The sequence below is a fragment of the Girardinichthys multiradiatus genome, chromosome 23 (genome assembly GCF_021462225.1).
Source record: "Girardinichthys multiradiatus isolate DD_20200921_A chromosome 23, DD_fGirMul_XY1, whole genome shotgun sequence".
Taxonomy (NCBI): Eukaryota; Metazoa; Chordata; class Actinopteri; order Cyprinodontiformes; family Goodeidae; genus Girardinichthys; species Girardinichthys multiradiatus.
This window is the reverse complement of record NC_061815.1, coordinates 1,227,490-1,252,194: the sequence shown is the minus strand read 5'-3', so window position 1 is coordinate 1,252,194 and position 24,705 is coordinate 1,227,490. Positions and strand designations below refer to the sequence as shown.

The 24,705-nt window shown below is 41.0% G+C and overlaps 1 protein-coding gene across 2 annotated transcripts in view; it reads left to right on the top strand.

The window, feature by feature from the left end:
* immt (inner membrane protein, mitochondrial (mitofilin)) overlaps positions 1 to 24,705 on the top strand; it is an 84,841-nt gene that overhangs the window by 42,553 nt on the left and 17,583 nt on the right. Inside the window, exons 8-12 of one of the 2 annotated variants that reach the window (XM_047353875.1) lie at positions 5,454 to 5,557; positions 5,751 to 5,886; positions 22,125 to 22,254; positions 22,457 to 22,677; positions 22,788 to 22,919. In XM_047353875.1, coding sequence (XP_047209831.1) covers positions 5,454 to 5,557; positions 5,751 to 5,886; positions 22,125 to 22,254; positions 22,457 to 22,677; positions 22,788 to 22,919 — 723 coding nt within the window. Of the gene's footprint in view, positions 1 to 5,453; positions 5,558 to 5,750; positions 5,887 to 22,124; positions 22,255 to 22,453; positions 22,678 to 22,787; positions 22,920 to 24,705 lie in introns of both variants that reach the window. The other variant, XM_047353874.1, reaches the window with a different exon arrangement.

Sequence of the window (24,705 nt, the reverse complement as noted above, 5' to 3'; positions counted from 1 at the left end):
GGTTGTGTTCCTGTACAAGCTTGAGTCAGACAACTGCCTGGTCTCCAGTAGAAAATACATTAACCAGAGCACAAGGCGGTTGCTCCAGTTTTTGTTACCATTGTTACTTTTGAAGCTGAATGCAGTCTGTGACCTAACCTTTGTTAAAATTCCTGCAACGCCCTCCAGGACTTAAATATTAGCTTCTACCAAAGATCTTATCTTGTTGGTTGCAAATAAGAAAACGACGAGTCAGTTCTGACCAAATGTCAGTCAAATAGCTGCACAGAATGTCAATGACCAATGAAGGTTCTTTCTTTACTTTGTAGTATATTTTATTATTTGTTAACACACTAATTTTGTTTGTGGGAAATAAAAAAGTCTCTAAAAATGTTTTTGAAGGTCGTAAATGTAGCAAATTGGTAAAAATGCTACACAAGGTGACCCTGAGGCCTCAGGCCGGCTGGGTGACGCTACGTAGAAAGCATAGTCCTAGATCCCACCCCACAGGTCACCACCAACCCGTCTGCGTTTCTAACAGATTTTCCCCGCTCAGTGACACACCAGCTGAGAAGCCAACTCTGGTAATTGGCAGCTCCATAGTCAGAAACGTGGCACTAGAGACACCAGCGACCATAGTCAAATGCCTGCCAGGGGCCAGAACATCAAATCCTACCTGAAACTGCTGGCTAAGGATCAGAATAAATACAGTAAGGCTGTTATTCACGCTGGTGGTAATGACACCCGTTTACCCAATCGGAGGTCACCAAAGTTAGTGTTGCTTCGGTGTGTAAGTTTGCCAAAACAATGCTGGACTCCGTAATTTTCTCTGGTCCCCTCCTCGATCTGACCAGTGATGACATGTTTAGCCGCATGCTGTCATTCAACCGCTGGGTGTCTAGGTGGTGTCCAGAAAACAATGTGGGCTACATTGATAATTGGCAAATATTTTGGGGAAAACCTGGTCTGATCCGGCATCCATCCCATTTTGGATGGAGCAGCTCTTCTTTCTAGGAATCTGGCCAAATTTATTAGTTCTCCAAAACTCTGACAACCCAGGGTTCAGACCAGGAAGCAGGGTCGTAGTTTAACACTCCTCTCTGCAGCTTCTGTACTGCTACCCACCCATTACCCTTAAAATGGCCAAAATTGAATAGATAAAAAAATAATCCAAAATCTCATAAAAATAAACACAACTCAGACCAAACAGAAAAATAAAACAATTAAATGTGGCTTACTGAACATAAAATCTCTCTCTTCAAATACTTTGCTAGTTAGTGACTTGATTTGTGACAATCACATTGATTTATTTTGCCTCACAGAAACCTGGCTGCAGCAAGAGGATTATGTTACTATAAATGAGTCAACTCCTACTAATTATTTAAATTTTCACATTCCTCGAAATACTGGGCGAGGAGGAGGAGTAGCAACCATCTTTCAGTTCGATTTATTGACTAGTCCCAGACCAATCAATAGCAACAACTCTTTTGAATATTTAATCCTTAGTTTTCCTCATCCTAATTGCAAAGCACTAAAACCACTTCTGTTTGTTGTTTTGTACCGTCCACCAGGCCCTTACTCTCAATTTTTAGATCCGTTTTCAGACCTTTTATCTGATTTAGTGTTAAACACAGATAAGGTTATTATAGTGGGGGATTTTAACATTCATGTTGACACTGAAAGCGATAGCCTAAATATAGCCTTTAATGCTATCTTAGACTCATTTGGCTTTGCTCAAAACATTAACAAACCTACCCACCTTTGTCTTCATTCTCTGGACCTTGTGCTGACATATTATCAGACAATGCTGTAACAACCTTTAAAGAATCTGTTCCACTTTTAATTTCCTCATTATCACAGAAAAACACAGTGGAGGGCAATAATTGTGTTTCTTCCCCTTCACAAATTGATTCTCTTGTTCATAGTGTTACTTCATCATTGCGTGGTACATTAGACAATGCAGCCCCCTTGAAAAAGAAGGTCATTATTCATAGGAGGCTGGCTCCCTGGTTTAATTCAGAGCTGCGTACTTTAAAGCACAATGTTAGAAAATTTGACGCTCTACACACCTAGAGGATTCTTACTTAATCTGGAAAAATAGCCTACTGTTATATAAAAAGACGCTTCGCCAAGCCAGAACAGCTTATTTCTCATCATTAATCGAAGAGAACAAGAATAATCCTAGGTTTCTCTTTAGTTGAGTTGCTAAACTTACACAGAGTCATAGCTCTGTTGAGCCATCCATTCCCTTAGCTCTCAGCAGTCATGACTTTATGGGATTCTTCCTAAATAAAATTGACTCTATTAAAAATAAAATCTTTGACATACTCCCGTAGATGAGTACTTCATCCTCAGCAAGTGAGACAACATTGGAAGTAACTGTAGAACCTGATCTGTGTTTGGACTGTTTTGATCCAGTGGAGCTTCCTGAGTTATCAGAAATATTAGCTTCATCTAAACCTTCAACTTGTATGTTAGACCCAATCCCAACCAAATTATTTAAGGAAGTGTTCCCTCTGATTACCAGCTCTATTTTAGATATGATTAATCTATCCTTAGTAAATGGATCAGAACCACAGGCTTTTAAGGTAGCTGTAATTAAACCTTTACTTAAGAAACCTTCGCTCGATCAAGATGATTTAATAAATTACAGACCTATATCCAATCTTCTGTTCTTATCTAAAATTCTTGAGAAAATAGTTGCTAATCAAATGTGTGAGCATTTACACAGCAATGACCTGTTTGAAGAGTTTCAGTCAGGTTTCAGAGCTCATCATAGCACTGAAACAACTCTGCTGAAAGTCACTAATGATATTCTTATGGCCTCAGATAATGGACTTGTGTCTGTTCTGGTTCTGTTAGATCTCAGTGCTGCATTTGATCCAGTCGATTATAATATTCTCTTAGAAAGGCTGGAATATGCTGTAGGGATCAGGGGAACAGTGCTAGGCTGGTTTAAATCTTATTTGTTTGACAGATTCCAGTTTGTTCATGTAAATGATAAATCATCTTTAAACTCCAGGGTTAATGGTGGAGTACCACAGGGTTCAGTACTTGGGCCAATTCTCTTTACTATATATGCTTCCAATAGGTCAAATTATCAGGCAGCATAGAATAAATTTTCACTGTTACGCTGATGATACACAGCTTTACTTATCCATGAATCCTGATGAGCCCAACCAGTTAGATAGACTACAAGCATGTCTTGAAGACTCAAAAACTTGGATGACTTTACATTTTCTGCTTCTAAATTTTAGACAATACAGAAGTTGTTGTCTTTGGACCGGAGTCTTTAAAAAAGAAACTGCTTAGTCAATCACTTAACCTGAATGACATTAAATTGACCTCTGATAATAAAGTAAAAAACCTTGGTGTTACTTTTGACCAGGACATGTCATTTAAATCCCATATTAAACAGGTTTCTAGGATTTCCTTCTTCCACCTCCGGAACATTGCCAAAATTAGAAATATCCTGTCCAGGAGTGACGCTGAAAAACTAGTCCATGCATTTGTTACTTCAAGGCTGGACTATTGTAATTCTTTACCATCAGGATGTCCACAAAATGCAGTTAAAAGCCTTCAGCTGATTCAAAATGCTGCAGCAAGAGTTCTGATGAAAATTAAAAAGAGAGATCATATTTCTCCTATTTTAGCTTCCCTTCATTGGCTCCCTGTTATAATTCTCCTTCTCACATATAAAGTCCTTAATGATCTAGCTCCATCATACATCAAAGATCTGATTGGTCCATATGTTCCTAACAGAGCACTTCATTCTCAGACTGCAGGTTTACTGGTGGTTCCTAGAGTCTCTAGAAGTAGAATGGGAGGCAGATCCTTTAGTTATCAGGCTCCTCTCCTGTGGAACCAGCTCCCAGTTTTAGTCCGTGAGGCAGACACCCTGTCTACTTTTAAGACTAGGCTTAAAACCTTCCTTTTTGGTAAAGCTTATAGTTAGAGTGGCTTAGGTTATCCTGAGCTATCTCTGTAGTTATGCTGCTATAGGCTTAGGATGCTGGAGGACATAATAACCCACTTTTACTCTCTTTGCTACATTCTCACACTACTCTCCAATTTTGCATTATTTGCTGTTATTTCAGCTTTTAACTTTGTTCTCTTTCTTTTCTCTTCCTAGAAGCTACACCTGGCCTGACTCTGTATCTACCTGTGACATCTTTCTGGAGAGGGGCATCGTCCGAGCTTCTGCTGGCAACAACTTAATGTTCACCTTCTACTTATGATCCACATGGCCCTGTATTTCAGTGTTTAACCCTTTCTCTCTCCTAGACATGGCTACTGACTGAGCTTCTACTGTGACTAACTCTGTGTTCTCTTTCAGACTCTAACCTTGAATACTGGATCAGAGTTTATCTGTTCTTTCTTTCTAGATGAAATGACTAAAGGAGCTACATCCATTAACATTTACTTTTCCTTCCCATAGAAAGTACTCCTGGATCTGTGCTTCTTTGTTCTCTTTGTGTCTCTGCTCTGTTCTCTTAAACCCCCAGTCGGTCGTGGCAGATGGCCACTCACACTGAGCCTGGTTCTGGTTCTTCTGGAGGTTTCTTCCTGTTAAAAGGGAGTTTTTCCTCTCCACTGTCGCTACATGCATGCTCAGTATGAGGGATTGCTGCAAAGTCAACGCCAGTGACTGTCCACTGTCTCTACATGCTCATCCAAGAGGAGTGAATGCTGCAAGTCACTGACTGGATGCAATCTGCTGGGTTTCCTTAGATAGAAAAACTTTTTATCCAATTTGAATAAATAACTGAATCTGACTGAACTGTTCAATTGTTAGGACTAATTGGAATGTATGTACCTGACTTGAAATCTATATGATTCGAGTGAATTGGTTTAACCCATTTTAAAGTTACCTACCTTTCACACAATGCAACAGGAAACACCACTCTCCAATTATTTTTTACCTCCGTCTTCCTCCCTCCCTGTTGGTTGGAGTAAGGGGGAGTCAGGTTTAGCCTAAACCAGCTCAGTTATGGTTGAGGTGCAAACACACCCCCCATTTCTGCTACCTGTATGACCCCTTCTCTTTTCCAATGGTTATGGTCAATCTGACAGAGAGGTACCCCAATCCTGGTGTTTTTTAGTATAACAATGACCATCAGTGGGCTCTAGATGGACAAACTTTATCAGTTTATTATTTTACCTAGTGCCCGTACACATAGCCCATTCTAAAATGTCCAAACTCTTAACTCTCAGTAGTTTAATCTAACCTCCCCAACAACCCCGCACCATTCCTGACCCTTTGTGAAGAGCCTTGAGACGACATGTGTTGTGAATTGGAGCTACATAAATAAAACTGAATTGAATTGAACTATCACAGCTAAAAGTTCCAATAAAATCATTTTTTTCTTTTTCACTGGGAAAGTAATTAATCCCTTCACTTTAAACATGGCACATAGCTCTTGCTGTGGAATGATTTTTTTCACATGCTGAATTTCATGTTTTAATAAATCCAGGCTCCATCTGAGGAGAAGTCAACCCAGTGGAAAGATCTAGAAGCTGCTCTCGCAGACAGAACAACTTCTGTGAATGACGCCAAATCTGCTCTGTTCAAAGCCAAGTAAGAGACACATATTCAGTGTATAGACTTCTAAGCCTGCTGAGCTGAATCCAACACATACACTTTATTTTGTTTCAATGTTATGCAGTATTAGGTAGAATATAACATATTTGCTGTCTGTGAGGGATGTAAATTTTTTTCCGGAGTTTGGACAGTTAACTAAGCCTTCACATTCACTTTCTGTCTATTGCAGTAAAGCCCTGGAAAATCTAAAATCAGTGATTGCCAAGTCCAAAGAGCTGAAGATTGCAGCTGCACAGCCGCTGATTTTAGCAGCAGAGGAGAATCTCCATAAAATGATAGTGGACTTGGATAAAGTGGTCTTTAAGGTAGGGTCATGGTAATATACTTTACTGAAGATCAGATGTGATGATTCTGCACTTTGAGTAACACTTGTATTTGCCTTCTTTATGTCTGTGCCTTTAGCATTTTACTGAAGCACAGTTGTAGGAGGAGAAAAGTTGAACATTTTAGAGCACCGTTTTCCATTAGCTTGTTCTTCAGATGGTGAGCAACATATACAGGTCCTTCTCAAAATATTAGCATATTGTGATAAAGTTCATTATTTTCCATAATGTAATGATGAAAATTTAACATTCATATATTTTAGATTCATTGCACACTAACTGAAATATTTCAAGTCTTTTATTGTCTTAATACGGATGATTTTGGCATACAGCTCATGAAAACCCAAAATTCCTATCTCACAAAATTAGCATATTTCATCCGACCAATAAAAGAAAAGTGTTTTTAATACAAAAAACGTCAACCTTCAAATAATCATGTACAGTTATGCACTCAATACTTGGTCAGGAATCCTTTTGCAGAAATGACTGCTTCAATGCGGCGTGGCATGGAGGCAATCAGCCTGTGGCACTGCTGAGGTCTTATGGAGGCCCAGGATGCTTCGATAGCGGCCTTTAGCTCATCCAGAGTGTTGGGTCTTGAGTCTCTCAACGTTCTCTTCACAATATCCCACAGATTCTCTATGGGGTTCAGGTCAGGAGAGTTGGCAGGCCAATTGAGCACAGTGATACCATGGTCAGTAAACCATTTACCAGTGGTTTTGGCACTGTGAGCAGGTGCCAGGTCGTGCTGAAAAATGAAATCTTCATCTCCATAAAGCTTTTCAGCAGATGGAAGCATGAAGTGCTCCAAAATCTCCTGATAGCTAGCTGCATTGACCCTGCCCTTGATAAAACACAGTGGACCAACACCAGCAGCTGACACGGCACCCCAGACCATCACTGACTGTGGGTACTTGACACTGGACTTCTGGCATTTTGGCATTTCCTTCTCCCCAGTCTTCCTCCAGACTCTGGCACCTTGATTTCTGAATGACATGCAGAATTTGCTTTCATCTGAAAAACGTACTTTGGACCACTGAGCAACAGTCCAGTGCTGCTTCTCTGTAGCCCAGGTCTGGGGAATGCGGCACCTGTAGCCCATTTCCTGCACACGCCTGTGCACGGTGGCTCTGGATGTTTCTACTCCAGACTCAGTCCACTGCTTCCGCAGGTCCCCCAAGGTCTGGAATCGGCCCTTCTCCACAATCTTCCTCAGGGTCCGGTCACCTCTTCTCGTTGTGCAGCGTTTTCTGCCACACTTTTTCCTTCCCACAGACTTCCCACTGAGGTGCCTTGATACAGCACTCTGGGAACAGCCTATTCGTTCAGAAATGTCTTTCTGTGTCTTACCCTCTTGCTTGAGGGTGTCAATAGTGGCCTTCTGGACAGCAGTCAGGTCGGCAGTCTTACCCATGATTGGAGTTTTGAGTGATGAACCAGGCTGGGAGTTTTAAAGGCCTCAGGAATCTTTTGCAGGTGTTTAGAGTTAACTCGTTGATTCAGATGATTAGGTTCATAGCTCGTTTAGAGACCCTTTTAATGATATGCTAATTTTGTGAGATAGGAATTTTGCGTTTTCATGAGATTTATGCCAAAATCATCCGTATTAAGACAATAAAAGACCTGAAATATTTCAGTTAGTGTGCAATGAATCTAAAATATATGAATGTTAAATTTTCATCATGACATTATGGAAAATAATGAACTTTATCACAATATGCTAATATTTTGAGAAGGACCTGTAATAGAAGTAGATAATGTACTCAGTCAGCTACATTTAGAGTTTATTCATCATTTGTTAAGCACTCTAAATGCAAGTGTTCCACATTCTCTGGTTGAAATACTGATTTTCTTGAAGATTTTCTTTTTTTACTACTACTGCCTGTTTTTTTTTTTTTTTTGGACTGTTGTTATGACAGAGAACAATACCAACAGGACAATTCTTTACAATGAGCAGCTTATTGAAATCTCAAAAGCTCAAATAATACCTCAACTCCAACCCCAAATCCCTGATGAGTTTAAGAGGAAACATTGTCAATGCAGAGCAAAACTAATTGGAGAGAACAAAGGAGGAAGTTCAAACCATCTATGGCAAACAGAATAGATGAACTTCAAGTGCTGACAACGACCAGAGTTTTGGGAATGCGGTATTATATGTTTCACTAAGACGTTTCTGCAGGACCATGTCCCTGACGCCACACTGAACTGGAACATGCTGCAGGTCCTCAAGACCTGTGCAGAGCAGCTCTGTGGGATTCTGCAGAATCTCACCAACCTTAGGTTTTAGTGCTGTGCAAGATATCCTGTCTTGTTTCCATGCTAAAGAAAGCTAAACCATCCTCAATGGCTTTTGACCTGTTGCCCTGACATCACACATCATGATAGTACAGAAGACACTCCTTTTGGCCCACCTGAGTCAGCAAACCAGTACCTTTCAGGACCGACTACAGTTTGTTTATCATTGTAGGGTTGGAGTTGAAGATGCGATCATACACCTGCTTTAACCTGTCTTCTGGACAAAGCAGGCGACACACACAGTGTGTGGACCGTGTTCCTGTTTTCTTCAGTGCATTTAATATGATCCAGAAAACAAAGTGAAAATATTACGTATCTGACCAGGTTGTCTGCAGTACAGGAGCACCACAGGGAATTGTACTGTCACTATTCCTTTTCACTCTGTACACCTCAAATTTTCAGTCCCGTCCTCTGCAGAAATACTCAGATGACTGTGTAGACTGTGTTCCTTATTAGGGTTGAGCGTTGTTTGAAAATTAATGATTCCGATTCCTTGTTTCAATTCCGGTTCCTACCAAATGCCCGATTCAGATTCTTTTAAAAGGCAGAGGCAAAAAGGTTAACATGGTTTAAATGAGCTAGCTAAGCAGAGTTCTTTCTACATTAAATACTTTGAACTTCTCTATGAATTATAATTCTAAGAACTTTTTAGCATTTATGAAATTCACAATAAATTTCTCACAGGGTTATTTTCAACAACAATTGAAATTTATATTCAAGTTCATCAAACCTTTGAAGTTGAATATAAATGTTATGAATTTTCCTTTCACAGGGGTACACTTCCACAAGAGAGCTTTATTTTTGAAAACCTCATTAAACAAATTTACACATATCCAGTGTCTGATGCTGCAGATACTTAAGCATATTAATGAGCTTGCACTGATTAGCTAACCTGGTAAAGAATATCAAATGAACAAAAACGAACAACTTGTACAACCCAATCCAGATTAGAGGCAGATACAGTATAAAATCAGAAACAGTTTTTGTTGAAGATGATTATATCTGTCTTCTCATGCAGTGTTTTGTACAGATAGTGTCTCCTGCACGTTCACTGGGTGTAGAAGAAGCCTGCATGCATAAATATGAGAAAGTGAGATCTGGCAGCAAAGGATAAACTTTTTGTTCAGCATGGTTTTCAGACATAATGGAGTAGCACATCGTCTGGTCAACAGCCTGGCTTATTTTAGCAATTTTAGGTTATCTATACAAAATTAGCTGGGTATTTGCTTGTAAAATGACCCACCATTTTAGGTTGAGTATAACTTGTAAGCTGTCTTTATATTGGTATAAGATGTGTTTTATTGTTTTACTTGCCTGATTCTGACTGCTGTGCGGTGCTAGGTTGAGTGTCAGAGGCTGAGGAAAGCCAATGTAACGCCTGCGCAGCGCGTCAAAGACAGGACACTCTACTTCTACATCATTCAATTCAATTCAAAAATACTTTAATAATCCCAAAGGGAAATTAAATGTTGTTATAGCTCATATTATGAAGGTTTCCTCAAAGAGCCGTTGTAGATGCTGATGGCTGTGGGCAGGAAGGATCTCGTGTAGCGCTCCGTCTTACAGCAGATCTGAAGAAGCCTCTGACTGAAGACACTCTGTTGTTGTAGGACAGTCTCATGTAGAGGATGCTCAGGGTTCTCCATAATGTTCTTCATTATATGAAGAATCCGTCTTTCCACAATGATCTCCAGAGGTTCCAGAGGAGTCCCCAGAACAGAGCCAGCCTTCTTTATCAGCTTGTTGAGCTTTTTTTTAAGTCCCTGGCTCTGATGCTGCTTCCCCAGCAGATGATGGCAGAAGAGATCAGACTCTCCACAACAGACTTATAGAAGATATGCAGGATCTTGCTGCAAACACCAAAGGACCTAAACTTCCTCAAGAAGTACAGTCTGCTCTGTCCCTTCTTGTAGATGGCTTCACAGTTGCATATCCACTCTAGTCTGTTGTCCAGGTGAACACCGAGGTCTTTATACTCCTCCACCACCTCCACTTCTTCTCCCATGATAGAAATAGTTTTTGATTTTTTCATGTTTCTCTTAAAATCTACAACCATCTCCTTTGTTTTAGTCACGTTCAAAATGAGATGATTGTTTCCACACCATGCCACAAAGTAGTCCACCACCTTCCCGTACTCAGCTTCTTGTCCATCTCAGATCCACCCCACGACTGCAGAATCATCCGAGTGTTTCTGAAGATGACAGGAGTCTGTCTTGTACTAGAAGTCTGAGGTGTACAGAGTGAAAAGGAATGGTGAGAGTACTGTCCCCTGTGGTGCTCCTGTGCTGCTGACTACCTGGTTAGACTCACAACCCTTCAGTCTCACAAACTGTGTTCTGTTTGTTAGGTAGTCTTTGATCCAGGAGATTGTTGAGGCCTCCACCTGAGTCTTCTGGAGTTTCTGACAAAGCAAATCAGGTTGGATTGTATTAAATGCACTGGAGAAATCATGATTCCTGATGTTTAATTTCTGATGTTTAATCATGTTGGTTGTGCGCCTTCCTTTGTAAAGATGACTTTTGAGTGGTCGGTTTCCTCTGGTCTGCGGAATTGAAATTGAAATTGAAAAATTTGAATTATTCTGGGATATTTGAAATGTTAGTCCAGTTTTCAATCAATTCTCGACACTTGATGCCCAACCATACTCCTCTTGGGGAGGACATTGACAGTATCACAGACTACTTTAAGTTCTGTGGGGACAACACTGTACCCACTATGAAGGTACAGTGTTTCTCTAATAGCAAGCCCTGGATTAGCCCTGAAATAAAGGTTTTCCTCAAGGATAAGAGAGCCTTTTGATCAGGAAACAATGAGGTGCTGAGAGCTGTGCAAAAGGAACTGAAAAGGAAAATGAGGAATAGCAAAAAACATCTACAGCAAGATGGAGGACCAGCTACAGTAGAACAACATCAGTGGGGCTTGGAAGAGCCTGAAAACAAATTTCAGGTCATAAACCAAATTCAGGCTTTAGAAGATTTAGTGTGGTTGAATAATCTAAACCAGGGCCCGTATTCACAAAGAATCCTAAGACTAAAGGTACCGTGACATCGCTCTAAGAAAAATCTTAGAATTTCTAAAATTCTAAGATTCTTCTTAGAATTTACCCTCTGTAAGATAAAAGTTATTCATGAATCATCTTCGGCATTCAGAGAACTCCTAACGTGAGGAAATGTTGAGAGAAGTGAGGAGGACTTTTAGTGAGCCTAAGAGCGTCTTAAGCAGAGAAGATAGAGGAACGACCAAGAGAATTGAGAGATGTTTTCCTACAATGAATAACGGCAAATTAATAAAATTCTGCCGGCATGACCACACAGGGATCCACCACCTTAATAGTTGAATAAATGAGCACATAAACCTCTGCTTGCAAGCTTCATGCATTCCATGCCCAATGCAATGCACAGAGGCACCTACAGGAATTTAACATTCATATATTTTAGATTCATTGCACACTAACTGAAATATTTCAGGTCTTTTATTGTCTTAATACAGATGATTTTGGCATACAGCTCATGAAAACCCAAAATTCCTATCTCACAAAATTAGCATATCATTAAAAGGGTCTCTAAACAAGCTATGAACCTAATCATCTGAATCAACGAGTTAACTCTAAACACCTGCAAATGATTCCTGAGGCCTTTAAAACTCCCAGCCTGGTTCATCACTCAAAACCCCAATCATGGGTAAGACTGCCGACCTGACTGCTGTCCAGAAGGCCACTATTGACACCCTCAAGCAAGAAGGTAAGACACAGAAAGAAATTTCTGAACGAATAGGCTGTTCCCAGAGTGCTGTATCAAGGCACCTCAGTGGGAAGTCTGTGGGAAGGAAAAAGTGTGGCAGAAAACGCTGCACAACGAGAAGAGGTGACCGGACCCTGAGGAAGATTGTGGAGAAGGGCCGATTCCAGACCTTGGGGGACCTGCGGAAGCAGTGGACTGAGTCTGGAGTAGAAAAATCCAGAGCCACCGTGCACAGGCGTGTGCAGGAAATGGGCTACAGGTGCCGCATTCCCCAGGTCAAACCACTTTTGAACCAGAAACAGCGGCAGAAGCGCCTGACCTGGGCTTCAGAGAAGCAGCACTGGACTGTTGCTCAGTGGTCCAAAGTACTTTTTTCGGATGAAAGCAAATTCTGCATGTCATTCGGAAATCAAGGTGCCAGAGTCTGGAGGAAGACTGGGGAGAAGGAAATGCCAAAATGCCAGAAGTCCAGTGTCAAGTACCCACAGTCAGTGGTGGTCTGGGGTGCCGTGTCAGCTGCTGGTGTTGGTCCACTGTGTTTTATCAAGGGCAGGGTCAATGCAGCTAGCTATCAGGAGATTTTGGAGCACTTCATGCTTCCATCTGCTGAAAAGCTTTATGGAGATGAAGATTTCATTTTTCAGCACGACCTGGCGCCTGCTCACAGTGCCAAAACCACTGGTAAATGGTTTACTGACCATGGTATCATTGTGCTCAATTGGCCTGCCAACTCTCCTGACCTGAACCCCCATAGAGAATCTGTGGGATATTGTGAAGAAAACGTTGAGAGACTCAAGACCCAACACTATGGATGAGCTAAAGGCCGCTATCGAAGCATCCTGGGCCTCCATAAGACCTCAGCAGTGCCACAGGCTGATTGCCTCCATGCCACGCCGCATTGAAGCAGTCATTTCTGCAAAAGGATTCCCGACCAAGTATTGAGTGCATAACTGTACATGATTATTTGAAGGTTGACGTTTTTTGTATTAAAAACACTTTTCTTTTATTGGTCGGATGAAATATGCTAATTTTGTGAGATAGGAATTTTGGGTTTTCATGAGCTGTATGCCAAAATCATCCGTATTAAGACAATAAAAGACCTGAAATATTTCAGTTAGTGTGCAATGAATCTAAAATATATGAATATTAAATTTTCATCATTACAGTATAGAAAATAATGAACTTTATCACAATATGCTAATTTTTTGAGAAGGACCTGTATTATTATTCACCTCGGACTCTTTATTGGGGCCTGCCATAGCAATGCAAGGAATGCGAAGCAATGCATTCCATGCCCAATGCAATGCACAGAGGCACCTATTATTATTCACCTCGGACTCTTTATTGGGGCCTGCCATAGCAATGGAAGGAATGCGAAGCAGTGCATGGCAGGCACCTATTGTTATTCACCTCGGACTATATATATATTTACTGTGTGAATGCTGTAAAGCTCCCATTGAAATGAATGGAAAACCACAAAAATTCCACTAAAACTTCACTGTTTTTGCCATTTAACTACTTCCGCATACTTTCAGCTAGAAACACCATTCAACTTTTAAAATGCTTTCACAGCTTTCTGGTATTATTGTATAATTCAACTTTTTGATATCTTCTACAGTTTTCTACAATTTTAATTCAAACTTTATTACAATTTTTTCAGAATTTCAGTTTTACAATGTAATCCAATGACGAAATTCGTCAGTTCCTAGATTGTACACTAGGTTTTTGAATAACCTGAGAAAGAACAAACAAACTTTCCTCACTCGCTCAATTTTTACTCATTTTACCTATAAAAAATATACGTCAAAACATAGGATTCACTTTCGCGATAAAGAGAATGTCACCCTCATTGACGTGGGACTGACAGTTTTCCGGCATTACGCCCCAAAGCAATGCAAAGTCAACTCACCATGAATGGGAACCTATAGGTTGATACAGGTCCTTCTCAAAATATTAGCATATTGTGATAAAGTTCATTATTTTCCATAATGTCATGATGAAAATTTAACATTCATATATTTTAGATTCATTGCACACTAACTGAAATATTTCAGGTATTTTATTGTCTTAATACGGATGATTTTGGCATACAGCTCATGAAAACCCAAAATTCCTATCTCACAAAATTAGCATATCATTAAAAGGGTCTCTAAACGAGCTATGAACCTAATCATCTGAATCAATGAGTTAACTCTAAACACCTGCAAAAGATTCTTGAGGCCTTTAAAACTCCCAGCATGGTTCATCACTCAAAACCCCAATCATGGGTAAGACTGCCGACCTGACTGCTGTCCAGAAGGCCACTATTGACACCCTCAAGCAAGAGGGTAAGACACAGAAAGAAATTTCTGAACGAATAGGCTGTTCCCAGAGTGCTGTATCAAGGCACCTCAGTGGGAAGTCTGTGGGAAGGAAAAAGTGTGGCAGAAAACGCTGCACAACGAGAAGAGGTGACCGGACCCTGAGGAAGATTGTGGAGAAGGGCCGATTCCAGACGTTGGGGGACCTGCGGAAGCAGTGGACTGAGTCTGGAGTAGAAACATCCAGAGCCACCGTGCACAGGCGTGTGCAGGAAATGGGGTACAGGTACCGAAGCGCCTGACCTGGGCTACAGAGAACCAGCACAGGACTGTTGCTCAGTGGTCCAAAGTACTTTTTTGGGATGAAAGCAAATTCTGCATGTCATTCGGAAATCAAGGTGCCAGAGTCTGGAGGAAGACTGGGGAGAAGGAAATGCCAAAATGCTAGACGTCCAGTGTCAAGTACCCACAGTCAGTGATGGTCTGGGGTGCCGTGTCAGCTGCTGGTGTTGGTCCACTGTGTTTTATCAAGGGCAGTGTCAATGCAGCTAGCTATCAGGAGATTTTGGAGCACTTCATGCTTCCATCTGCTGAAAAGCTTTATGGAGATGAAGATTTCATTTTTCAGCATGACCTGGCACCTGCTCACAGTGCCAAAACCACTGGTAAATGGTTTACTGACCATGGTATCACTGTGCTCAATTGGCCTGCCAACTCTCCTGACCTGAACCCCATAGAGAATCTGTGGGATATTGTGAAGAGAACGTTGAGAGACTCAAGACCCAACACTCTGGATGAGCTAAAGGCTGCTATCGAAGCATCCTGGGCCTCCATAAGACTTCAGCAGTGCCACAGGCTGATTGCTTCCATGCCACGCCGCATTGAAGCAGTCATTTCTGCAAAAGGATTCCCGACCAAGTATTGAGTGCATAACTGTACATGATTATTTGAAGGTTGATGTTTTTTGTATTAAAAACACTTTTCTTTTATTGGTCGGATGAAATATGCTAATTATGTGAGATAGGAATTTTGGGTTTTCATGAGCTGTATGCCAAAATCATCCGTATTAAGACAATAAAAGACCTGAAATATTTCAGTTAGTGTGCAATGAATCTAAAATATATGAATGTTAAATTTTCATCATGACATTATGGAAAATAATGAACTTTATCACAATATGCTAATATTTTGAGAAGGACCTGTATATTGAACCTATAGGAATTTCAGAATAAATCAGAGCAAGAAATCCTTAAACTCACATGTTTTCGAATCGCTGCCTCTCGTAAACCGTTTGAGGTAGAGACATGAGCCTTGTGCAGATTTATCTTCAGACCTTGCTGGCGCTCACAGTGAAGGAATTTGATACCTTTTATCGTTTTGTCATAAAAAAGGTTTGTTTAGGAGTACCAAATCTGTCCTTCCCAAAATCGCTTGAAATTTCAAAATCATCGACTTTTCTACACTGTCACATCTCCTACACGGATTTATGTAGACACACAAAAATCTCCAGGATTGTTCACCAATCCCTGCTGATATCTACAGTCCAAAAAATATTTGGATACCTTTTATCGTTTTCTCGTTAAATAGGTTTGTTTGAGAGAGGGTCACACCTCACAAACAGACTGTTTTAGAAACTTGAAAAGCTCCATGATTGTTCAGCAAGGCCAGCTGATTCGGAGTTATTAAACGTTGTTCGGGAGCATGTTCAAGTAGTTTTGTCTTTTTCTCCGTTTTTCCCCTTTTTCACCTAGTGTTGTGGCTTTAATATTACATTTCTGAGAAAAACGGTACAAGAATGACGTCGATAGCCCTTACGGTTTCCGACTTATGGGCGGTAGTTCGGGAGCATGCGCCTCCATATTAAAAGCCCAGGGAAGGGGGAGACGATAGTGAGGTGCTGCATTAGAAATGCTGCAGGTGTCAAGTTACACTGACGTTCTTTGCTGATTGGCTGATTCATTCTTCACTGTTCAATTTATAGCTCTGTGTATCTCCTACTGTATATGTTTGTATGTGATTCTGTCTTTCTTCTCTCCCTGTCTCCTACTCAGACACACACAAGAGCCCTGACACACACACACACACACATATATATGCCTGTTTTATTGTCTTTGTGAGGGGTTTGCATTGACTTCCATTCCTTTTCATTCATTTCTATGGCCTAAATCTGACGCGATCCCTAACCCTTTGACCATCTTCATAGAGACCAACTACATGGCGGCCATTTTGTGTCGAGTACTTAAACGGCATGTACTGTTCCAATAGCTAGATAACAGTGATTGACCTTAAAGGGCAATTTAATAGACTTTTGGGCTAATTTTCATGTATAGGCCTAAATAAACATTGTATGGAGCAAGTTAATGTTACCCACCCTGCTAGGGTTAGAAAACATGGTAATGTTAGCATTTAAGCTAACATTAGCATTTAGGCTTATTTTCACTTATAGGGCTAAATGAATATATTAAATGGAGTAAGTTAATATTAGCCATTATGCTAGTGATAGCCCACATGCTAATGTTAGCATTTAAGCTAACGTTAGCATTTAGGCTTATTTTCACTTATAGGACTAATGAACATATTAAATGGAATAAGTTATTTATAGTCAACATGCTAATGTTAGCATTTAAGCTAGCATTAGCTCTGTAGCTAATTTTAGCTCCTACACCGCTGTCATAATACTGTTTCAATGCCAAGTAGTTTTGAGGTAACTTCTCCTTGTTCAGCTGTTTTTAGGTAATAGATTTCCTATTTAAAGAGATCAGATGACTTTTTTTTTTTTTTTTTTTGCTAATTTATCAGACTCCAGCTGATATTCTCCTGTCAACTTTAGCCTCTTTGTGCCAATTTTCAGCGGAGGAGTTAAACATTTCGGGTTTCTGCTAATTCATTACCTTTAGATTACCTGCAGTCAATTTCAGCTTTTTTGTGCCATCTTTCCGCTACAAAATTCAGCTGACAGCATTCACACTGCATTCTCAGGAAGTGCAAATTTTTCTAGTTATTATATATCTAACGCTTTTTCTGGGACCTATCTCCTCCTTAATACTTTGTGCTATTTCAGCCATTCGACTTTTAAAATGTTAAGCTCATTTAGGACATTCTGGCAATGACTTTTTTTATTAATATTTTTTATACTTTTTAAAATATTCAGCTTCTTGTGCCGATTTTAAGCCCATTGAAATGAATGGAAAATCTCACAAATTCCACAAAATTCAGCAAAACGTTTGCGCTCTTTCACAGCTAACTACTTCTGCATATTTTCAGCTAGAAACTCCATTCAAAGTTTAAACGGGTCATGAGATATTAAGCTATCTTCAAATGATTCAGCTTTTTGATATCTCTTACGTTTTTTCTAAAATTGCGATTTTAATTTTATCCAACTTTTCACAAGATTTCAATTTTACAATGTAATCCAATGACCGAATTCTCCAACTGTCACAGTGCACACTCTGGTTTTTGTCAGTTTTTGAAACTTAACTGAATTTTCACAAACAAATCACTCTTGTTCTTACAGATTTCACTGTAATTTATGCATCAAAACGTAGCTCTGTCTTTCTGCTTTTAGGAAATATATGTGTCATGCCACACCTCAGGCATGGCATGTCACACCTCCTGACCGATTGGGATCAATACAAAATGTAAGAAAAGGAAGGACTGCGACTCTCAGTGAAGAGGGTCGTTTTCGAATCACCCAATCTCCTAAATGGCAGTATGCAGAAACATGAGCCTTGTCAGTTTTTTGCTTCAGTGGGTCTTCTCACTCACAGTGAAGGAATGATTTGGATACCTTTTACCATTTTCCCGTGAGATAGGTTTGTTTCAGAGTAAAAAATCCACCTTCACTTATGTTAAAATGTTCAAAATGATCCACTTTTTTACAGGGTCACACCTCCTACACAGATTTTTGTAGAAACTTGAAAAGCTTCATTTTTGTTCAGCAAAGCGTGCGGATTCATATAGTACCTGAATCAAATCGACAGTCCTTATAGTTTCCGAGTTATCAAAGTTGTTCGAGAGCATGTTCAGGCATTTTTGTCTTTTTTCCCACTTTTCCCTTTCTTTTCACCTATTGTTGTGCCTTCAATAATATTTTGTCAACAAAAAAAAGATCGACATTATCGTTCCCCTGTCTATTTTGATAAAAACGGTCAAAGAATGACGTTGATAGCCCTTATGGTTTCCGAGATATTCGGAGTAGTTCGTGAGCATGCTACTCCATGTTAAAAAGGCCGGCCAGTTAGAGGGCAGAGTGACGATCTTCGTTAGAAAAACAGCAGGTGTCGAATTCCATTGACACTTGATGCTGATTGGCTAATCCATTGCTGCAGATACAGATTTCTGTCTGAACCAGATCATAACTCCATCAGAACCAGGAAGAAACCTCTATCAAAACCAGGTCCCAACTCTGACAGAACCTGGCAAAAATCTCCATAGGAACCTTGAACAAAGCTACACCAGAACCTAGTACAAGCATCCATCAGAAACAAGTCCAAACTCTATCAGAACTAGAACTCATCATCAGATCCAGGAGGAACCCTCTGTCAGAATCAGGAACAAACCCCCATCAGAACCAGGTCCAATCTATCAGAACCAGAATGAAACCACTATTCTGTGACTTATGATGATAAGACCATCTTCATAGGTCCCAGTGGAGCATAAAAACAGCGACCATTTTATGTCAGCCTCTTAAACAGCTTCTACTGCTGTTCCAACACCTGAACAAGAGTGAATCATTTTAAAGGACAATTTCATAGACTTTTGAATATAGGCTGTAGTTAGCATTAGCATTTTAGTTAATTTAAGTTTATGCATTGCTTTTTGCATAGTAGATGGGGTAAATTAATATCAGCCTTCATGCTAGTGATAGCCAATATCGAAAAATTTTCAAATACCATGTACAGTTTCCATGTTATGGGTGGTAGTTCGGGAGCATGCGCCTCCATGTTAAAAAGCCATGCCAGGGGAAGACATGGACTGTTGTGCTGCATTAGTGAGAAAAAGCAGGTGTCGGGTTACACTGACAGTGGATGCTGATTGGCTGACTCATTCCTCACTGTTCTATCTCTTTGTATCTTCCACTGTATATGTCTGTCTGTGATTCTGTTTTTCTACCTGCCTCTATTCTCTCCGTGTGTGACGCTTGGACACACACACACACACAAGTTTGCACGTGTGGAGAAAAAGGCAAGCAGAAGGGGTACTTCTATACAGGAAGCAATAAATCTGAGCATGGAAACAAAGATTTCAGGGAGAATGGAATGTATCTGAATGCAAGCAGATGTTTTGAGTGTATTGAGCTTTAACAAACAATCATCTTAATATGTGAATGAAACAAAGTTGCACAATGGGAAGAACAAGTATTTGATACATTGCTGATTTTGCAGGTTTTCCCACTTGCAAAGCATGTAGAAGTCTTTAATTTTTATCATGGGTATTCTTCAACTGTGAGTAATGGAATCTAAAACAAAAATTCGAAAGATCACATTGTGTGATTTTCTTTTTTTAAGTAAATAATTAGCATTTTATTGCATGCCATAAGTATTAGAGCACCCACCGACCTGTAAGAATCCCAGCTCTCACAGGCCTGTTAGTTCTTCTTTAAAAAGCCCTCCTGTTCTCTACTCATTACCTGTATTAACTGCATCTGTTTGAACTTGTTATCTGTATAAACACACCTGTCCACACACTCAATCAAACAAGCTCCAACCTCTCCACAATGGCCAAGACCAGAGAGCTGTATAAGGACATCAGGGGTAAAATATTAAACCTGCACAGGACTGGGAAGGGCTACAGGAAACTGGCCAAGCAGCTTGGGGAGAAGGCAAAACTGTTGCCGCAATTATAAGAAAATGAAAAGTTCAAGATGACTGTCAATCTCCCTCGGTCTGGGGCTCCATGCAAGATCTCACCTCGTGGGGCATCAATGATCATGAGGAGGGTGAGGGATCAGCCCAGAACTAAACGGTAGGACTTAGTCAATGACTTGAAGAGAGCTGGGACCACAGTCTCAAAGACCATTAGTAACACACTACGATTATGGATTAAAATCCTGCAGCGCAGGCAAAGGCCCCCTCCTTAAGCCAGCGCATGTCCAGGCCAGTCTGACGTTTGCCAATGACCATCTGGATGATCCAGAGGAGGAATGGGAGAAGGTCATGTGGTCTGATGAGACAAAAATAGAGCTTTTTGGTCTAAACTCCACTGACCATGTTTGGAGGAAGAAGGATGAGTACAACCCCAAGAACATCATCCCTACTGTGAAGCATGGAGGTGGAAACATCATTCTTTGGGGATGCTTTTCTGCACAGGGGACAGGATGACTTCACCGTATTGAGGGGAGGATGGACAGGGCCAGCAACCTCCTTCCCATTTAAGGGCATTAAAAATGGGTCGTGGCTGGGTCTTCTGGCATGACAACGACTCGAAGCACACAGCCAGGGCAACTGAGGAGTAGCTCCGTAAGAAGCATCTCAAGGTCTCTAGCCAGTCTCCAGACCTGAACCCAATCGAAAATCTTTGGAGGGAGCTGAAAGTCTGTATTGCCCAGTAACAGCCCTGAAACCTGAAGGATCTGGTGAAGATCTGTATGGAGGAGTGGTCCAAAATCCCTGCTGGAGTGTGTGCAAACCTTGTCAAGAACTACAGGAAATGCCTGATGTCTGTAATTGCAAACAAGGGGTTCTGTACCAAATATTGGGTTTTGTTTTTCTGATGTATTAAATATTTATGTCATGCACTAAAATGCAAATTAATTACTTGAAAATCACACACTGTGATATTATCAAATGAACACCTCTGAGCATCCTCATCCGTATAGCAACAACAGAGTGTTTTAAGTCAGTGAATTCTTCAGATGTGCTGTAAAACTGACCGCTACAGGAGATCCTTCCTTTCTACGGACATTAACATCTGTACTGATTGTTCAAATAAACTTGGAAACTACATTCCAACAAAATTTGATTTCCCTCAGGGAGAGACAGCTCTTTCTTGTTATTGTTTTAGTTTATCGTTTGTAATACCTTTTCATGTTCTCTGAGAAAGCTGGAGGACAAAAGTGCCATGGTAAGGTCCAAATTAACCAGCCTTCCAGTTTCACAGCTACATTAAAACACAAATGTGTCTGGATGTACTGTCCTTTGTTATTGACACATGATAAAATGGTTCAGTCCTAATCTTTAACGTACTGTCGCAAGATTTTGAAGTTCTGTTTACCCTAAAGCAAAAAAGAAATTCAATTCAGTCCAGATTTCATTTTCTTCCAACTCTTCCTCCAAAGCCTATTAGAAGAACCATTTGCACATGAACACTTATGTTTTAATTTGCCATGGACTAATTTCTTGGAGATCTTTTATTATGTCAGTTCTGCTGACGGGATTTCTGTGTTCGAGTCACATGTAACCTGGGAAGAGCAAGAAGGAGACGCTGTTCACATACTGCTGATTTTCTAAGGATGATGAATAGCTGAGGGGCAGAGCTTTCTCATGTTGTGCTTTTAATACTGGGAATGTCTTGCTGACAGTGAGGCATCTTCTTATTGTCCCAATGTTGACAGCTAACTGTGGACCTTCTTTCATCACCCTGGAAAGGTTCATTAGCCCAAATTGCAAAGACTTTCTATAACCGCTTGGAATTGTGGTTTTCTGTTTTGTTCCTCATCTTTTTTGTTTTCATTCCATTTGAAATCATTTAAACTGACTATCCAATCAAAGTTTGCTATATATGTTCTAATTATAATCGAGTAATAATTATCTGATCTGAATAAATCAGTGGCCGTTTATAACCTTTTGACAGTACTTTAGCTTCTTCTGATTTGTACATAAGTTTGATCGTAGTTCCAAATCCAGAACTTATGGGAGAACTCCCACTGTATGGATTTTTCTTGTAGGTGCAGTCAGCAGAGTCAGAAGCAAAGATCGTGGCCCAGTACAGTGAACTGGTTAATGAAGCCAAACAGCAGTTCCAGAGGGAAGTGAGTAGTCTTACTCCAGAGATCCAGGCCAACTGGAAAGGACTCAGTAAGTAGAAAATCACGGACTGGTGAAGTCTCGCATATTAGAAATTTAATTCATTGTGGGCACCCGACCCAATATGTTTTTGTGAATTCAACTATTACTTTTCATGGAAGCTCCAGTAAGGGAATACATATGTTTAGTGAACAGTTTAAGAGGTCAGTCCCAAACTAATCCCAACTGTGTGTGTGTGTGTGTGTGTGAGCTGGTAAACTGTCAACAGATGACCTGAATGCTCTGATTGCCCATGCACATCGTCGCATTGACCAATTGAATCGAGAGCTGGCTGAGCAAAGAGTCCGAGAGCAAATCCACATCGATGGAGCACTAGAGCAGCAGAAACTGGAGGATCAGAAAGCTCTGGAGAAAGCTGTTGGCACCGCATTACAGCATGTAAAAGAGGAATCCCGACTGGAGCAGGAAAGAAAGGTGCTGATATAGAAGTGGTATCCTGCTCACCAGATCTTTTCCTCTATTTTGTCTACATGCCATGTTTATCTTAAGTGTTCTGGTGATTTGATATTTTTGTATGCTTTTAGCTCGCTGAGTTGAGAGAAATAATTGAGGCAGAGATGAGAACTCAGCTTCGGCGTCAGGCAGCTGCTCACACTGACCATGTTCGAGATGTCCTCAAAGTTCAGGAGCAGGAGCTTAGAGCTGAAGCTGAGCAGGTCTATACACACACACACACACACACACACACAGCATCAAATACACACTATACGCATTCACCATATACTCTGGTTTTATCTTGCTTTAGTACCACTTCATAGAAAATTACTGACAGTGCTATCAACTAAAAAGCAAGGGCAGTCATATCACTTGTATTCAGAAAGAAGAAACATCAGAGGGTGGGGCTGTCTGTGTACAACCCTGGACAGCAGGCTGCTATGGAGCCCCTAGAGATGACTGTAAAAAGGAGGATGCATCATAAAATGCAAACATAATAGCCCACCTTGAGCATCCTTTTTATAAGACAGAAGCTCAATAACAAATGTCTTTAGCCTGAGGCTCCTTCAGATCTGCTGCAACACAGACCACCACAGGAGACCCTTCTTTCTTACAGTTGTAACGATCTGTTAACGCTTTAAAGAAACGTAGATTTCCCTGCATAAATAACAAAGTATTATTGAATTGAAGCAAACTGCTTGCATGTGTTTCATTTTGTAGCACTTAGTGGCATGTTTGTCCAGCTAGTTTCAATACTAGGCTAGAATTGCAAGCAGTGATGAACGGGTTCCAAGCCCTTCCTAGCAAATCCACCCCTCCCAGCACGCCACGTCACACGCCCCCACCTACCTAGCAGGCCATTGTCATTTAATGTGACCACATTTGAGGCAAATGTGGCAGAGGTGGTAGGGGTTAGTCCTGTAACCAGTGGGTTGCCGGTTCGAACCACAGCTCTGTCTGTCTCAGTCTTTGTATCCTTGGGAAAGACCCTTCACCTGCCTTGCCTGCTGATGGTGGTCAGAGGGCACAGTGGCCCCAATTGTATGGCAGCCTCATTTCTGTCAGTCTGCCCCAGGGCAACTGTGACTACAATGTAGTTTACCGCTGTCAATGTGTGAATGTGTGCATGAATGGGTGGGGACTTGATAATCGCTATACAAGTACAGGCCATTTACAATTTACATTTTCCATAGGGTCAGGTTAGAACTTGCCTGCAGAAGCACTCAGACCTCCCAGGCTTAGCATTTAGCATTGTAGCTAATTTATAGCATTGGAGAAAAAAAAAAAAAAATCGAGTGACTCAAATTCTTAAAATGTTGGTGGGGAAAGCATATCATGACATGAAAATCCCATGTCCTTAGACCAAATATGTTTTTAAAAGAAAAATGTTAAATCCTATTTTGAGAGTAAACAGAGCATTTTATGTGAATTTCATAAAGTCCCCAGCCTCTGTTTCCACCAGTGACGACAGGATTGAGGAGATCCTCGAAGTACTCCTTCCACCGCCTGTTAATGTCCCCAGTCGAGGTCACCAGCTCCCCACCCTGACTGTAAACAGTGTTGGCAAAGCACTGCTTCCCCCTCCTGAGGCGCTGGAGGGTTTGCCAGAATCACTTCGAGGCCAACCGGTAGTGCTTCTCCATGGCCTCACAGTACCCGTCAGCCGCCTCAGCCGATAGGACTCCTTCTTCAGCTTGACAGCATCCCTTACTGCTGGTGTCCACCACCAGGTTTGGGGATTGCCGCCGCGACAGGCACCGCAGACCTTACGGCCGCAGCTACGGGCAGCAACATTGACAATAGATGTGGAGAACATGGTCCACTCGGATTGTGTGTCTCCAACGTCCCTCGGAATCTAATCAAAGCTCTCCCGGAGGTAGGAGTTGAAAACACCCCGGTCGAGGGCTCCGCTAGACGTTCCCAGCAGACCCTCACTATCCGCTTGGGCCTGCCAAGTCTGTCTGGCTTTCTCCTCCTCCAGCGGATCCAACTCACCACCAGGTGATG